This window comes from Ylistrum balloti, unplaced genomic scaffold (genome assembly GCF_031769215.1).
Source record: "Ylistrum balloti isolate Yb309-2 unplaced genomic scaffold, AGI_CSIRO_Ybal_v1 Utg370110, whole genome shotgun sequence".
NCBI lineage: Eukaryota > Metazoa > Mollusca > Bivalvia > Pectinida > Pectinidae > Ylistrum > Ylistrum balloti.
Window position 1 is genome coordinate 1459762 of NW_026782132.1, and position 18955 is coordinate 1478716.

General features: G+C 34.5%; 1 protein-coding gene across 2 annotated transcripts; it reads left to right on the forward strand.

Annotated features, from left to right (window-relative positions):
- Positions 1–807: 807 nt before the first annotated feature.
- On the forward strand, positions 808–16372 carry LOC132550177 (male-specific lethal 3 homolog). 2 transcript variants are annotated; one of them, XM_060214208.1, is made up of 11 exons: positions 808–998; positions 2076–2161; positions 3197–3289; positions 3615–3867; positions 4806–4862; positions 5386–5472; positions 6295–6434; positions 7167–7316; positions 8080–8714; positions 11922–12006; positions 12943–16372. In XM_060214208.1, the coding sequence occupies exons 1-11, from the start codon at positions 900–902 to the stop codon at positions 13004–13006; spliced, it is 1749 nt and encodes a 582-aa protein (XP_060070191.1). In that variant the 5' UTR covers positions 808–899; the 3' UTR covers positions 13007–16372. The 2 variants fall into 2 exon arrangements, with proteins under 2 accessions (XP_060070191.1, XP_060070192.1); XM_060214209.1 differs by having other exon boundaries at positions 5389–5472.
- Positions 16373–18955: the final 2583 nt, after the last annotated feature.

An 18955-nucleotide genomic window follows, 5' to 3' on the forward strand; every position in this document is an offset into this window, starting at 1 on the left:
TGAAACCCTGTGTTACAAGTTTGTCCATCAGTTGACAATTTCAAGCACGAAAATTTTGATAATATTAACATGCCCTTGAATATTGAATCAACTGCGACATGCGAAAAACCATATTGGTTAATATAAGGGATTCAGGTCTGTTGCTATGCAGAAATGTAAAATTCACAATAGGTAAATTGAAATCATCTCACTTATCATACAGCTTGGTGAAAAACTGTCCATGTTAATTTCATTGAAAGAAAAAATCAATATAGGCCGCAGATGCAGAAGAGTCTGTCGTAGACTGAGATAAGCGGCTGATGTAGCAGAGTGTTTCACATCGGCCTTGATTTCCAAATTCTGGTTGGTATATACACTGTACCAGCGTATGCACATGGTTGATTAATCTCTTCATTTGATAACAAGATGTTGTCAATATATCTGAAGATGAAAATGAACGATAAGGGGCTTTTTGACCTGTTTTAATAGGCTCGTCAATAAATTTAGCCTAATGTGTTATATGTACTGATATAGAGACTCGTCCATAATGTATCATATTAAATCACGTAATATCATTTTAAATCGGATGAAAACAAAAACAAGTCAACCAGTAGATTGACACATGGATTGAAACCGTAGATAGTATTTTATATAAGAAAAAAGGATTTTTTTTCTCTGTTTTGGAGATTTTTTGTTTGTATTTTGACAAAAAAAGTTTTCCGAATTTCGTAATCCGGATTTGCAAATATAATCGTTTTTTCTGATAATAATTTCTACTTTAACTTCCGGTTCTTTGAACTTCCGGCGCGGGAAGGCGAACTGAAAACATCAACAAATGCTTTGTCCATATAATAATCACTACACTGGCATAGTTGTGATAACTTAATGCATCGGGTAGGATCCTCGCGGGTCTTTCTACTATGTCAACAAGAGGCATAAAATTCCAATACAGCATAGGAGAATGCGTCCTCTGTTTCGAACCTGATCCAACAAAAGCCAGAGTTTTATACGACGCGAAGGTCTGCATCATTGTTTTTATGTTTTGATTTTTATTGTTTTTACAGTTGAATTTGCATATGGTCATGCCATACATATGCCTAATTGCATACTTATAGACAAAATTTTGTTATTTATGTCAGTAGGGGATTATTTGTGTATAACCAAACAACCCCCCCCCCCATTTCGAATCCGGACAAAAAAGCTATGGTTGATTCCAACAACAACAGGGAGAAAATATGTAATGTGTATACAAAATCATCCATAGCTTTATCGTACCCTTATCAGGAGACATGAAGGATTTTAACTGTGTTTAACTGAAGTGGTAAACACCTTGTAACTGGTATTATTAATAGAAGACCCAACAAATGTCACAGTTTTATTATTGAAACGCATTGATTTCCTCAGTATACAGTACAGTGTCTCTTGGCTACAACTTTAAAAGGATATTCCAGACAAGCTAGGATTTTGTAAGGTGCTGTTTTATGAAAATTATACAAAAGGACAAAATTATATCTACACACTGCAACCCAGTACAAAACCAAAATGCAATATTTAATTTTTAAAAAAATCTATGTTTATCTTATCATCAAACAATATTGATTTAAAAATGGTCCTGATTATATCATAACCTGTTTACACTTGTGCAATGCTTTGCAGACAAATATGGCAACATATTGCATAAAGATTCATCTCTTATGATGTATTTAAACGTGATTGTTCATGTATTCCAGTGTCTAATTGTTGTATAACTGTCTAGGTAGTATTATGTGTTCTAGCTAAATGAAAAGAGAAAAAATGCCCTTTTTGGTTGGTTATAGATTTTCTGTCTCTTTCTTTTGTATCGCTATTTAGTGATTAGGAAGGGTTCTGCAAAAAAAAAAAACATCCCCAAATTTACAACTTTTCTGAAATACTCATTTGAAAAGGTATTGATTTGTTTGAAACTTCAATAAAGACTGCCAACTGAATCATTTTAAATGAAAAAATCAAAATTCAGTCAATTGGAGCTTTATACCTGGATTTGAGAATGATCATGATGGAAGGGAGGTAACTCCTTTGAGGTGAGTAAATTTCATAAGTAAAAATATTTGTTTCAGATACTAGATCAAACATTTGTCAAAGATGCTAAGAATGGAGGGAAAAAACCAGCTTATCACATTCACTTTCAAGGTTGGAATAATAGGTAAATATTACTTCAGTGTATTTCAAAAATATTGAATTTCATATTCATGGATTTCTTTTAATTTTAAAGATTTCTTGTTGATTACTTTGTTGAAAATTTAAGTGTACTGTTCACTTTACAACAGGAAATTTTTGTGGAAACAATATTTGGCAGTTTTGGCCAAGAAACTAAAGAAACTAGATGGCTATCCTATATTAGTGATTTGCCATAATTCAGAGATTTTGAGACTTTTTATAAAGTACCAGGTACACAGAAAGCATTATTTAGTCTAAATTGAGCTCACTGAAGTCTCTCATCCATGTCAACCTGATGACAATAAATGCTGTCCCAGATTATATTTAGTTTGCCTGTAGCCATCATTTGGTCTTATCATTGCCAAGCTACAGGCAGTCAGTCAATATTCTGTTTTCCATAGCGCAAATGATCAAAAATCCAAACAAAATGGCAAAAGATGAAAACTTCTGTAGAATTAACAGTGTTAAAATTTAGAAATTTCTTATGTGGCTATCTAAATGTAAATTCACCAAATTGCCGCAGTAAAGCTGCAAAAAAATTCCTGTGGTATATAATACTGTATTCAAGTTAGTACACAAATATATCTTTATATTAATTAATATCATTAAACCACATATGTTGTTACTCATAATTTCATTTTACATGTGTAACATTCAAACTGGTCCAGGGGTCAACATTGGAAAAATGGAGATTTCCTTTTTAAAAGTCCTTCATAACTGAACTCTGTTAGCTATGTGACTTAAATAACTCAGTTTCAAAGAGTATATCATGATCGTCTTTTTTAAATGAAAAGAAAAAAATGGAAAAAAAATTCAAGTCTCTGACCAAATTTTAACACTTGGGTTTGCCAAATTTACTTAATTAAGCTGCTTAAAAGTGAATATTTAACATGTATGAGAATCATATGAACTGGAGACTTAACACATATTATAAACATATTGTAAACAATTTTTACCACAATGTTGATAAACATTATATGTTTGATCTCACACATGTTATCTGTACTTGTTGTTTTCACAGCTGGGACCGTGTTGTGGTTGAAAACCACATTCTGAAAAATGATGAGGCCAACAGAGCTTTGATGAAAAAGTTGGCTGAGATAACAAAACGATAGTGAGTTTACATGTATATGCAGATTTCCATAGCTAAAGCATGTGAATAATTTTGTGATATTTTGATCTGTACATTGTTGCACAATATATACATAGTACATATAATACATATATACATTGTCTCCTTCATTCATGAGAAAACTAACAGTAAAAGTCTATTTTTAATAAAGTGTAAAAAGTGTGGTATGACATCTAAATCAAAAAGTTCATTTGTTGGCACACATATGTGTACATAGGTGTTTACATTTTACAACATGAAAAATTTAAGTGTTAACATGGTACAAAATGTCAAACTTACAATATAAATTGGTTTGTCCTATTCATAGTCGCATCAACAGAGCAAGAAATCATAGAATAGACCAGATCTTAAAAGAAGCATTTAAAGGTAAGCCACCTCTAATGGACTACAGCAGTGATTTCAGTGATGACAATGATGATTGTGATGATGAAGAAGACGACGATGATGATGACGACGATGATGACGATGACGACACTGAAGTTGACACAGAGGATGATGATACAGATGAAGAAGACAGTAGGATGAGGGACAGATCAACTAATGGTGATGTAGATATTGATGTAAGTAAACAGTGTATGTGACCTGTTTACTTCTGGTCCCTTCAGTATGTTCTTTATGGAAAGCTGGTATGACATGCTACATGCATTTTGCAAATTGTGTCAAATGCTGAATGGGAAATGCAAAAGGTTTTGATCTTGAAGTAATGTAATGGGGGGGATCATCAAAGTTGAGTAGAATTATAAAACACACATGGTTGCCTGTAGGCCTAAAGCAGCTGTAGAGCATTCATTATCTCAAAATACAAGTACCTATTTCATAAAAAGTACTCTATGTTAAGCATTTCAAATGAAGCATATCACATTATGCATTTTCATAAAGCATTTATCATAACATATTTTGCATAAAGCATTAAGAGTATGTAGTAAGTATTCAATTATATGGAATATCCCCAAAAAAATAAACAACTTTTAACATGATATGTAGGTGATATGACAACATATGCCAACTCAACATTTAGTACTCAAACATTCAGAGATATTTTCTGATGAAATCTTGGAATTTAAGAAGTCTTTAAGTGACTTAAAGATAAAGCAATTCACATTCAGCATTTAGCATGTCACATTAGTTTCCATTTTCTTTTACAGATATCAATTAGCTTGACTGTAATGTTGCCCCTTTTGTCATATTCTATTCTATGAATTAATTATTTGAAAATCCTCAATAAGTTTCAATTACATTTGATGTCTAGCATATGAATGACAAAGGTTGCTTTTCTAATAAATGCTGAAGCCAGTAGACTGAGTCTGAATTGATTAGTCCAATCTTTCTGTTCTAAATTCGTTAAAAAACCTTATATTTCTCATTCAGAAAAAAATAATTTGGAATACAAACTGTATGTTAAAGTTAGCTTAATAGTTTTTAAAAAACACAATGATATATATGAGATGTTTTTAGCATTTCTATTATCCTCGGTATCTGTTTCAATGTTTCTCTTCAGAGTGTGGATGGCAGTGAGATCAGTAGTCGAGGCAGTGGAAAATCTGAGGACAAGAAGGTGATGATTTGTAGTTTATACCGAATCCACAATATGTTGCTTTAATATGCTGCAGTAACATGAAAAAATATATATAGGAGATATGTTAAAATTATGGTTTTTGAATCAGGTATTGAATTGATGGAATGATAATTCTAAGAAAAATGGCATTTGTTAAAGTTTCTTAAACAAAATTCCAGAATCACCTACAGATAAGCCCACAAAATGTGCTCTACTTTTAAGGAATAACATAAGCTAATAACGTGTTACTGACAAGAAATATTTCTTATCACCATTAGTACAATTATTATAAAATAAGGCAAGTAATGATGATGTAGTCATTGGTTAACTTGTAGAGGAAAGATGAACCCTGTTTAAAGAGAGGTCAGTTTTGATCATTGTATTGTAAGCATCAAGTTGACAAGAAATTCTGAACATTTTTCTATCAATTGTTGTTAAGTCCAGTGACCACTGGAACCAAATGCTGTGAAGTAGGTTAGAGTTGAAGTGAATAGCCAATAGGTAACATTTGACTTTCTTTAAGAAGAAGCAGACAGTGGAACTGGACATCCCTGAAGTGTTGAAGGAAGTTTTGGAAGGAGATTATATAGCTATCAACAAAGAATGTCTGGTATGTGCAAATGATAAAGTGAAATGTGACAATACTGACACTGATTTGTACACATAATTATCTGATATGTGACAATACTGGCGCTGGTTTGTACACATAATTATCTCATGTGACAATACTGGCGCTGGTTTGTACACAGAATTATCTGATATGTGACAATACTGACACTGATTTGTACACATAATTATCTGATATGTGACAATACTGACACTGATTTGTACACATAATTATCTGATATGTGACAATACTGACACTGGTTTGTACACATAATTATCTGATATGTGACAATACTGACACTGGTTTGTACACATAATTATCTGATATGTAACAATACTGGCAATACTGACACTGGTTTGTACACATAATTATCTGATATGTGACAATACTGACACTGGTTTGTACACAGAATTATCTGATATGTGACAATACTGGTGCTGGTTTGTACACAGAATTATCTGATATGTGACAATACTGACGCTGGTTTGTACACATAATTATCTGATATGTGACAATACTGGCGCTGGTTTGTACACAGAATTATCTGATATGTGACAATACTGGCGCTGGTTTGTACACATAACTATCACATGTGACAATACTGACACTGGTTTGTACACATAATTATTTGATATGTGACAATACTGACGCTGGTTTTTACACTTGCTTTGTACACATTACTAATAATTTATATAACCCCTTTATTCATCATGGAATAACCGTTCGGAAATTCACTTCTTAGTATAAAGTTTTTAGAAAAGAAATGTATATTTTATGAAAATTTGTTTTAAACCAATTACAAAGATTTCTTTAATTATGTCACAGTTGGTTCAACTCCCTGCAGAAACAAATATTGTAAATATCCTAGAAGGTTTTGTGAAGACATTCTGTATCAATCTTCTATGTGGCACACCAGAGAAAGGAAAGATAACTGGGAGCACATCAAACATACCTTTTGACAGAAAGTAAGTTCATTTTTCAGGTACAACTTTGTCATTTTTATTTGTTTTTTGTTCTTTAAAGACTACCATGGATATTCGAAATTGAAGGATGTGTGAACTGTAGTCTTTTTCAGTTGGAACATTGCTAAATGAACTACAACCCTATGTGTTTTCTTCGATTGGAGTTCATTTATCATATAAGTGAAAGTATATGTATTCCTTACAAGCATTATCTCTTTTTCAATTATGACTAGTTTTTCTTTGTATATGTAGCTTTTTAATGTTTTCAAAACAATGTTCCATTAGTGCACTGTATGTTATGAATTGTAAGCTGCACCTTTTTTCCTCGTGAGTAAATCGTAAGTAATGTCAGGCCCTATGCCTGTGCATAGACAGTCTGTGAAGGCACTCAAGCCTAAGGAGTTCAATATTTGCTATCTTAGGTTTTTTTAAATACATCAATAAAATAAAGGATTATCTGTGTACACTTGCAAACTTTATTAAATGTTTCACTGGCATTCTTGATAAATTGCCTTCTGTTGTCTGTTATATCAATAAACTTTGGTTAACGTAACAGTTACAACTTTGTAAGAAAAGGTGCAGGTTATATTCTGGTGCAACTAATATTTGGTTAAAAATCCACTCTGCGGCTTATATTCTAGTATGGCTTATAACCTGAAAAATATAGTTAATATAGTTATGACATATGCATGTATTTATAACAAAGAAATTTGAATGGGTTGTTGTCTTCCCCAGTATCCCACTTTGTAAAGAATTGGTGGATGGCCTGAGGATCTGCTTCGATCACACACTACCACTGGTCCTGTTGTATGCCTCAGAGAGAGACCAGTACAGAAAGCTGCTTCAGAACAAGTTCAAACCTAACACAGAGTCAAAAACGAACAGGTAGCAATGACTCATGTATATGTTATATAATTGAAAATATTTTACTTGTATGTCCATGGTTCTTTCTCTTGGTTATATTTTACCTAACCCCTTTCCTAGCCTTTTTGACTCGCTGTACATACAGAATTTATGTATCATTTTACATTAGAAGAATTGATATTACAGTCACATTAACCCACTGGGGTCGTGATGTCAAAGAAAATGTACTATTATTGATTCATTCTTCTTTTTTTTTTACTTTTAGGTCAGAAGTGAATAAATTTTGGAATGTAAATATTAATCTTGACATTGTTATCTAAATACAATTGGTTAGAAAGTATGTTATTTATTTGTTCTGATGAATTGTCACAGCCATAATCATACAGAACCAGGAGAAACGAAATATCAAGAAGATCATTTTCACGCTCATAAAGATTCAGGAATCACCAGGAAAATCAATCAGTTGACATTCTTCAGTTAGATGTACGAGGAAGACTGATTTGTGTGTTAGATTTCATAAATACATGTATGCTGATTAAAACATGTATTTTGTTGGACCTCATGTTCTCAGAGAACAGATTTTCATATTACATCAAAGGAATAAGATGTATCTGTATTTGAGATACATACACTGTTTCTGCATGGATCTCAGACCTTTTGGGAAACTAAAACACGTTTTCTTGAAATTATTCCTTTATCCTGCAAAGATTGTTTATCCACATGAAATATATTTTGTGTTTTATTTGTACATATAACTGTATGTGTGTTTTGATGTTTACTTCAGCTTGCAGTCACCACTGATAAAGACCCCGTTATCTAAGACAAAACAGTTACAAGGAACAGTATCAACTACCCCAGGTACGGGAGATTCCTCACCCAAAATTCCAAAACTCTCGCCAAAAGTGTTTAAGCGTGAAAAAATTGAGTTCGATGTTGCTCCAAAATCAGAAGAGGTAACTCCACGTAGACTCACACGACAAGCAGCGCAGGACTCTGCTAAGAAATATCAGACATTTTCACAGGAGGCAACTCCATCAACAGATGAATTGGATATTGAAAGACGAGGGGAAGTTACTCCAAATAAACGACGCGAATCTAGACGGAGAAAATACAGTGAAAATTTGAACTCAGCTGCTGTAAAGGCTGAGTGTGGTTATGAAGGTGTTGAGGGGGGAGGTTCTGGTGTTGTGTCTCGCCGTGCAGACCCTCCACCACCCCTCCTCATCCCAAGTGTTATTTCTAATCAGGCATCTGGACAAGGAAGTGTGGACAGTAGTGGGGACAGTGTTCAGCAAACTGGACGTGAAAATATTGTTGAAAATGTGCTGGCCTGGAAACTCCTTCCTGATAAAGAAAGAACCAAGATTCCACCTTACCCCTCACTGGTGTATGGGGCACACCATCTACTCCGCCTCTTTGGTAAGTGTAAGGGTCATTTTCTCCTCAAACACTTTGGTAAGTGTAAGGGTCATTATCTCCTCAAACTCTTTGGTAAATGTAAGGGTCATCATCTCCTCAAACTCTTTGGTAAATGTAAGGGTCATCATCTCCTCAAACTCTTTGGTAAATGTAAGGGTAATCATCTCCTCAAACTCTTTGGTAAATGTAAGGGTCATCATCTCCTCAAACTCTTTGGTAAATGTAAGGGTCATCATCTCCTCAAACTCTTTGGTAAATGTAAGGGTCATCATCTCCTCAAACACTTTGGTAAATGTAAGGGTCATCATCTCCTCAAACTCTTTGGTAAATGTAAGGGTCATCATCTCCTCAAACTCTTTGGTAAATGTAAGGGTCATCATCTCCTCGAACTCTTTGGTAAATGTAAGGGTCATCATATCCTCAAACTCTTTGGTAAATGTAAGGGTCATCATCTCCTCAAACTCTTTGGTAAATGTAAGGGTCATCATCTCCTCAAACACTTTGGTAAATGTAAGGGTCATCATCTCCTCAAACTCTTTGGTAAATGTAAGGGTCATCATCTCCTCAAACTCTTTGGTAAATGTAAGGGTCATCATCTCCTCAAACTCTTTGGTAAATGTAAGGGTCATCATCTCCTCGAACTCTTTGGTAAATGTAAGGGTCATCATCTCCTCAAACTCTTTGGTAAATGTAAGGGTCATCATCTCCTCAAACTCTTTGGTAAATGTAAGGGTCATCATCTCCTCAAACTCTTTGGTAAATGTAAGGGTCATCATCTCCTCAAACTCTTTGGTAAATGTAAGGGTCATCATCTCCTCAAACTCTTTGGTAAATGTAAGGGTCATCATCTCCTCAAACTCTTTGGTAAATGTAAGGGTCATCATCTCCTCAAACTCTTTGGTAAATGTAAGGGTCATCATCTCCTCAAACTCTTTGGTAAATGTAAGGGTCATCATCTCCTCAAACTCTTTGGTAAATGTAAGGGTCATCTCCTCAAACTCTTTGGTAAATGTAAGGGTCATTATCTCCTTGAACTCTTTGGTAAATGTAAGGGTCATCATAAGGGTCCTCAAACTCTTTGGTAAATGTAAGGGTCAAACTCTTTGGTAAATCATCTCCTCAAACTCTTTGGTAAATGTAAGGGTCATTATCTCCTTGAACTCTTTGGTAAATGTAAGGGTCATCATCTCCTCAAACTCTTTGGTAAATGTAAGGGTCATCATCTCCTCGAACTCTTTGGTAAATGTAAGGGTCATCATCTCCTCAAACTCTTTGGTAAATGTAAGGGTCATCATGTCCTCAAACACTTTGGTAAGTGTAAGGGTCATCATCTCCTCAAACTCTTTGGTAAATGTAAGGGTCATTATCTCCTTGAACTCTTTGGTAAATGTAAGGGTCATTATCTCCTTGAACTCTTTGGTAAATGTAAGGGTCATCATCTCCTTGAACTCTTTGGTAAATGTAAGGGTCATCATCTCCTTGAACTCTTTGGTAAATGTAAGGGTCATTATCTCCTTGAACTCTTTGGTAAATGTAAGGGTCATTATCTCCTTGAACTCTTTGGTAAATGTAAGGGTCATTATCTCCTTGAACTCTTTGGTAAATGTAAGGGTCATTATCTCCTTGAACTCTTTGGTAAATGTAAGGGTCATCATCTCCTTGAACTCTTTGGTAAATGTAAGGGTCATTATCTCCTTGAACTCTTTGGTAAATGTAAGGGTCATTATCTCCTTGAACTCTTTGGTAAATGTAAGGGTCATTATCTCCTTGAACTCTTTGGTAAATGTAAGGGTCATCATCTCCTTGAACTCTTTGGTAAATGTAAGGGTCATTATCTCCTTGAACTCTTTGGTAAATGTAAGGGTCATCATCTCCTTGAACTCTTTGGTAAATGTAAGGGTCATTATCTCCTTGAACTCTTTGGTAAATGTAAGGGTCATTATCTCCTTGAACTCTTTGGTAAATGTAAGGGTCATCATCTCCTCAAACTCTTTGGTAAATGTAAGGGTCATCTCCTCAAACTCTTTGGTAAATGTAAGGGTCATTATCTCCTTGAACTCTTTGGTAAATGTAAGGGTCATCATCTCCTCAAACTCTTTGGTAAATGTAAGGGTCATTATCTCCTCAAACTCTTTGGTAAGTGTAAGGGTGATCATCTCCTCAAACTCTTTGGTAAATGTAAGGGTCATCATCTCCTCGAACTCTTTGGTAAATGTAAGGGTCATCATCTCCTCAAACTCTTTGGTAAATGTAAGGGTCATTATCTCCTTGAACTCTTTGGTAAATGTAAGGGTCATCATCTCCTCAAACTCTTTGGTAAATGTAAGGGACATCTCCTCGAACTCTTTGGTAAATGTAAGGGTCATCATCTCCTCGAACTCTTTGGTAAATGTAAGGGTCATCATCTCCTTGAACTCTTTGGTAAATGTAAGGGTCATCATCTCCTCAAACTCTTTGGTAAATGTAAGGGTCAACTCTTTGGTAAATGTAAGGGTCATCATCTCCTCAAACTCTTTGGTAAATGTAAGGGTCATCATCTCCTCAAACTCTTTGGTAAATGTAAGGGTCATCATCTCCTCGAACTCTTTGGTAAATGTAAGGGTCATCATCTCCTCGAACTCTTTGGTAAATGTAAGGGTCATCATCTCCTCAAACTCTTTGGTAAATGTAAGGGTCATCATCTCCTCGAACTCTTTGGTAAATGTAAGGGTCATCTCCTCGAACTCTTTTTGAAAGTATAATATTAAAGAGTCCTCATCTCCTGCGACTATCCTGTAAATGTTATCATATCTTACTATGCTTTGGTAAGAGTAAAGGTCTTCTACTCAGACCTTTTGGTAAGAGTAAAGGTCATCATCGCCGACCTTTTGGTAAGAGTAAAGGTCATCATCGCCGACCTTTTGGTAAGAGTAAAGGTCATCATCTCTGATGACGCTTTGGTAAGTACAAGGGTTCCCCATCTCCTGTAACTCTGGTTAGTGTAAGGGTCATCATCTACTTTGACTCTTTGGTAAGGGTAAGAGTAAGGGGTCACCATCTTCTCATATTTAGTTGCTTCAATCTCTTTTTGAATCTTCAGCAGTCTTTCATCAGTATAAGAGCTCACAACTTTGAACAAAGATGAAAATCTGAAACAAAGTTATCTGCCAAGTATTGAGATGGAAAATGGAATGTCTCTTTATAGTACATATATGATGTTTGTTTTAGTCAAACTGCCAGAACTGATCCTGAGTATGGATATGGAAGAGCAGAAATTGAAGGCCTTACAGACTTTACTGGAATATTTCATGGAGTAAGTACTGCTCTAATGGTGATATAATAATTACTTGCACTAATCCTGTTGGGCCTTGCTAAATGTGTAAATCTATGCGTCTGTACATAATGGAAACTTGTTTGTATCTGCGGGCCTCTTCAGGTACTGTGGTATATACTTACTCTTTAGTTCTACTCCTGATTAGATTTTGGTCGTAAACAGATCTTAAATTTTATTTAACAGTATGGCTGATTACAGGAGTTTTAGGTCATCAGACCCAAAGAGTGAGGATGACATATAGTCATTGTGTTTTATCCATCATTGTGTCCCTTGTGTTGTCCACGAACAGTCATTAGCCATCTGCCATGTATAAACTTTTCACATTTTAAACTTCTCAAGCTTCACCTGTGGGATTCTCCTCAAACTTGCCAAAAATGATACCGAAATGGTCCAGACCATTGATTGTTAATTTTTGGGCTAGTTCGAAATCCAATATTGCTGCCATGACTCCTATTTTGATGAGTGCCATCGAACTGAAAGTTGTAAGGATATTAAGGAAAGATGGTCAAGTTTTGGGTGTTTTTTTCTCTTTCTTTTTTTGTGTAGTCAAAACTTTGACATGACAGTCAGGATGGCCAATGTTGAACATGATTATGCAATTATAGTTTTCCTAAGCAACACCTATTTTAAACTTCTCTAATTCAACATGTGCGACATCAGAATTGTTTAGAATGATTTCAATCTTGTTCTAATCTTATTAAACTTTGCTGGTCATCAGTTTGGAGTGTGGGTAGGTGGGGGATACTCATTTGCCCATTATTTCAGTTTTATATATGAACAAGTGTCATGGAAAAGTAAGTCTATGGAACAGGTTTTAGTTCAGATTGATATTGGTGCTTAAAACTAATACTAGAATTTTTTTGTTACATCTGTTTATATACCTAATTGTTTTATCCCTGTCTTTTTCTGACATAGTTACCTGGTGGAAAGAAAAGATGACCTCTTCCCAGATGTGTCGTATGAAGCGCATCAGGTCTGAAGAATAAAAGGATCCCCTGTGTCCAAATATGACCCATTTACAGCTGATGGAAGAAATGAATGGCTGTTCTAAAAAGTGTGAAGTGAAAAATATAATATTATATTGTCTTACAAATTACAAATCATGGCTTTGATCCGTCTAGGTAACAGGAAGAGAGTTGAGTAATTTCTGGAAATGAACTTCCTGTTGTCACAGTATTTTACAGGGAACAGGTTCTGTAGTGTTATCAATAGTGTGAGCAAATTAACATCATAATATCATTAATGTTTCCAGCATATTGAATGTGGTATTTCTAAAAAGTCAGCACACAGCAGCTGTCAGCTGATTTGATATATATGAAACATTTTAAGTATTAAGGTCTGTATTTGTTTTTTTTTCTGATCTGAATTCCTCTTATGAGTCTGTCACATGTCTAGTCTTTCAAATATCTGTAGATCAGGTCTAGAAAGTGTAATAGAAACATTTACATGTATGTTTGTGTTATATTATACCAGCAAGCGTTGTTTAAGGGATTAAAAATGTGACACCTTACCATTACTTAGCATTATATCTTCAGTCAAAAGTTAAAGTTATAGATGTGAAGAAAATAACAATGCTCTGAGCAGTGAAAATAAACACTACATATATGTAATGTGTTTATCCAGTAATAAGCCAGTGTCTGGTAATAAGTCTATCTATGTATATTGCTATGAAATAAATTAGTAATCAAATGCTTGCTCATTGTCCTGTAATGAGCCCACCCCAGGACTTTGAATCAGGCTTGTCTGATGTTATGCCTTGGCTTTTTACCCTGTAATAAGCTCACCCCAGGACTTTGAATCAAGCTTGACTGATGCCCCCCTTGGCTTAATACTCTGTAATAGGCCCAACCCTTGACTTTGAATCAAGCTTGACTGATGGTCCCCTTGGCTTAATACCCTGTAATAAGCCCACCCCAGGACTTTGAATCAAGCTTGACTGATGCCCCCCTTGGCTTAATACTCTGTAATAAGCCCAACCCTTGACTTTGAATCAAGCTTGACTGATGGTCCCCTTGGCTTAATACTCTGTAATAAGCCCAACCCTTGACTTTGAATCAAGCTTGACTGATGGTCCCCTTGGCTTAATACCCTGTAATAAGCCCACCCCAGGACTTTGAATCAAGCTTGACTGATGCCCCCCTTGGCTTAATACTCTGTAATAATCCCATCCCCTGGCTTTGAATCAAGCTTGACTGATGCCCTCCATGGCTTAATACTCTGTAATAAGCCCAACCCTTGACTTTGAATCAAGCTTGACTGATGCCCCCCTTGGCTTAATACCCTTTAATAAGCCCACCCCAGGACTTTGAATCAAGCTTGACTGATGCCCTCCTTGGCTTAATACTTTGTAATAAGCCCACCCCAGGACTTTGAATCAAGCTTGACTGATGCCCCCCTTGGCTTAATACTCTGTAATAAGCCCACCCCAGGACTTTGAATCAAGCTTGACTGATGCCCCCCCTTGGCTTAATACCCTGTAATAAGCCCATCCCCTGGCTTTGAATCAAGCTTGACTGATGCCCTCCTTGGCTTAATACCCTGTAATAAGCCCATCCCCTAGCTTTGAATCAAGCTTGACTGATGGTCCCCTTGGCTCAATACCCTGTAATAAGCCCATCCCCTGGCTTTGAATCAAGCTTGATTGATGCCTCCCTTGGCTTATTGCAGATAAATATAGCATAAGACCAGCTGTAATTGTGAAGCCAGTATTTGTCAGGAGATTGGTATCATGAAAGGGTTAGTTGCAAGTTTCATTTGCCCTTAGGTTGCTACTTTTTAAATGTGAACTATTTATTAAATGTAGAAAATATGTACCAATCAGTTCAGTTCTAACAGCCTTTCTGCTGCTCCTCAGTTCTGGACTGTTCAGTCTGGTATATTAAAATACCATGCAAATCCATATTCAACTTTCCCATATCCTAGCAACCTTCGTTATATGTTTTTGTTTGTGAAAAAGTGTATTATAATGAATGCCAAAATAAATACAAAACATGAATGTGTCCTGTTGATATGTATTAAAAAAGAAAAAAAAACTTTCATTTCCTGTCACATGTATCATCACATTCATTGTACTGGATGTGTACAAAGTATTTTGACCTAGAGATGAAATCTTTAGAATGATTGTGGAATGATAAGAGAAGGCGACTGTCACTTGTAGCTATTATGAGTCAGTGTTTGTTACAAATAGAGGAGCCATTCAGTACAAAATTTAAACAATACTGAAAGACAGGCATTTTAGTTTTAAGAGACCCAGAGACCCATCACATTTTCCAGAGACACATCATGAAGCTGTAAGTTTAAGCTAAGTAAGAAGATACCCAAATTGTTTTTAATATTTATGATCAGATGAACTTCAAGCATATGCTTGTTGCAGCTGATATTGTATTCTCTGAAATTGTAAATAAGGAAACACGTTTCATTTTAAATTGAAGCATAAATCATTTCATGGGTTTAGATTTAGACTTTTCTGTCAAAAATCTACATTGATGGATCTGAAGTCAAGGATCATGAAAGTATACTTTTAAAATACAAACATTGTACTTTAAAAACTGATTTTGAAAAATTCAGATTGTAGCATTTTAAAGAAATAATTTTCTTGATGAAGAAAAATATCATTGCAATGGATAGTTCAGTATATAGTGAAAACTTGTAACTTCTGACATTTTGTTTTAAATATGACATTATTGGACTTGAAACAATACAGCAAATTTGAATTTACATGTATATGACTAAATCACAGTCACAAACAATTCATTATGTTTTATTTATTTGTTCAAAAGCTGGAAGCAAGGAAAAATGTGTCAGATAGACTTAACTGATGCTGGTCATTTTGAAGTTAAAGAGTATTGAAATTGGGTATACCAACAATTTTTCTTTTTTTTTTCTTCTTCTTTTTTTGTAACAGTTTTTAGGATTTGGATTATATATAGAAACATGTACATGCATTGATTTTCTTGGTTTTAAGACATTGTTTCCAGGACATTTGTCTGCTGTCAACACTGGATTTTCAAAAGGTATATAAATTTTGATTAGAATTAACATCATACATTATTCTTGAGATGGTTATGTATTCAGGTATCCTAATACTGACAGATTAAGAGAATTGATTACTGACACGCATGTATCAGAAAAAAAATAACTGGACATGTTTATTTGTTGACATGAAACTGGCTTTCAACACTTATAGTTAGGTATACTTACAGACTGTAAATGGCAGTTTAATCTATAACTTGCTTTTGATAATTTGTTAATATTTTTCTAATGTTAAGACTTTTAAATTCATGTTTCTTGATATGTATGTACTTCTTAACTCACCAAGCTTGAGGAATAAATGTCTTCTTATTTCTGTACATTTTTTTTCATTTTGTTATTATGATATCTGCATGATTGATTTCTTTCTGTCTTTGTCATCATGGCCAAGTCTAAATTGAAAGTGAGTTACATAATGTTGTTTTAATCTGTTTTGTAGCGGTCGTCAAATGGTGGGTTTTTCTAAGCAATGTACGACCATGGTCTGTTTGTGTAACTTTTTTTCAGTGCTCACAATTTCTCCAGGATATCAGTCGAGATTGTCTTATAACTATAGGTACATAAACAAGTTTAGTATGGACTCAGCTGTTCATGCCTGATTTTAAGCACAATCAGAAATTTCATATGGTCACTTGTCACCATTTTAGATTTTAACCATATGATCACTATTACACTATAACCCGATGTTAAGCTGTGCATTTTAGCACTACCGGGTAATTAGAAAAACAACATGGCAGCCAAGCAGCCATCTTGATTTTTGACAGTTTTAGATTGTTATTGCTATTTCTGGAGTGGAACAGGATGGACCATTATCATATCTCATATGTAGGTTTCCCTTAGTGCCTAAAAGTACATTACAAGTTTTGAGATTTATCAGAAAAACAAAACATACAGGTGGCTATTTTGAATTTTGACAAATAACATTTTTATTACGATATCTTGAGATGTACTTTGTAGATCTTTCTACAAGTTCATACATAGCTTATCCTTGCTTCCTAGTTGTGACCTTTTGATTTTGGGACTAATCAGAAAAAAATGGCCTTAAGGCAACATCTTGGATTTGACAGGATTTGACGCTATTTCTTCACAGGAAATTTCAAATTCCATATAATGAGCAATAACGAATAAGAAGAAGAAATATCTACACTTAAGAACATACAATTTGATCTGGGATTTCTTGTACATTACTTGTTTCAATATGTGTATGAACCCAAATTCACTAAAAACTATTGAATTGATGTCATTTATTTTGTGGGTTCAGATGTCCCTACTACAGTGTAATTATACTCAAGATGTGATTGAGTTAACAATTTTACCTTATAAGGCAAAGCTTTGAAATCAATCATGTTCCTCTGCATTCCTAAGTTTTAGGGTTAAAGTTAATGAATTTTTTTTGTAAACGATGGATGTGGTGAGGTGTCCACTATGTGATCTAATTATATATCAGTTTTAGTTTAAGTTTGACTTTAAACTTTTCAAGCAAAGATAAAACTTTTAAAAGGTGAAAAGTTGACAACAGAAAGAAAAGTAACAGCTTAGTCTCGCTTCCATAACATTTCCATCACACAAGAATAAAACTTCTTTCTAATTGAGGAATGGCTATCAATTATTAAATGTCAAAGATTTCTCTCTTTTTCTCCTGAATTTCAACAAATTGAAAAGTGTTTTTAAAAACTATTCTACAATCCAAATGGTTTAGTGAGTTTTGGATTGTGTTCAGAGGCATTTGAGATGACAACTACAAAAACAACAAAAGTCATGAAATATGCAAACAAATAAGTTTACCGGGTAGTTCTCTTTTTCCAAATAATTGTTCAATTCATACAGTCCATTAAACATTCAGACTACACCAGCAATCAGCTTAAAATATTCAACCATCAAGCAATTCTAAAAATGCAATCAGATAAATGCCAAGATTCATTTGTTTCTTATAAATGCATGTTTACTTCACAACCTATTTTTAATTTCTAATATCTGATGTATAATCTACTGTAATAAGTTTATTTATAATCAAGAAAAACAAGATTTCATCTGATCTAGATCATTAAATAAACCTATGAGTATTAAATTATTGTCATGTTACATGTACCACCACCAGAACCTCTTCATCACACATTTAAGTGTGCAAGGCTGCACAGGAGCAAAGGTTCCAGTTTTTGGTTCACAGATACAATTTTGCACCTATAGGTGACAAAGTTACATGCTGTAGACAGTGTGATGCCATGGTGAGCAAAAGGGCCATATCTCTACACAATGTGTATGGTAATTCTGAGACCTGATCTTAGTATGCGACACTCTAATATTAAAGACCTATTAACAAGACTACTGCTTGTTGGAACAATATACTCATGTCCCAGCCATGCTGAAGAGACATGTAAGATTTATTGTATAAAAAGAAAACAAATATGGAAATGGTAATTATGAGTCAAAATGTCAAAAGGAAAAAAGTGCTATATATTTTGATATTAAACTAGAAAATGTCATACACAATTTTGACAGAATTTTTCACTTATAGGTGAATTCTTTGGCTATGTAACAATTTAAACTTGTTTGGTTTGTTTATCCTGATTAAATATCACTGCTCTGGATTTCCTGGTTATTATGCAAGAGTTGTTAAAAGATTTGAAGACATTTGACCCCTATGACTTTGAGAGTACATCAAGGTCATTCATTTTCACAACTTAAATACCCAATCACCTAGGCATCTCACACATGAAATATCAAGACTCTAGACCTGATAGAACTAAGAAGATTTAAAAAGTTTGCTACTGAAAATAACACTTTTGAACTTAGGTAACTAAGGGACCCTGTGTTGGATTTTGGACAACTCCAATCATTAACAACACTTGTAAATTGTTACAGCTGAATCTCATTGTTGAAACTTGAGAAGAATAACACT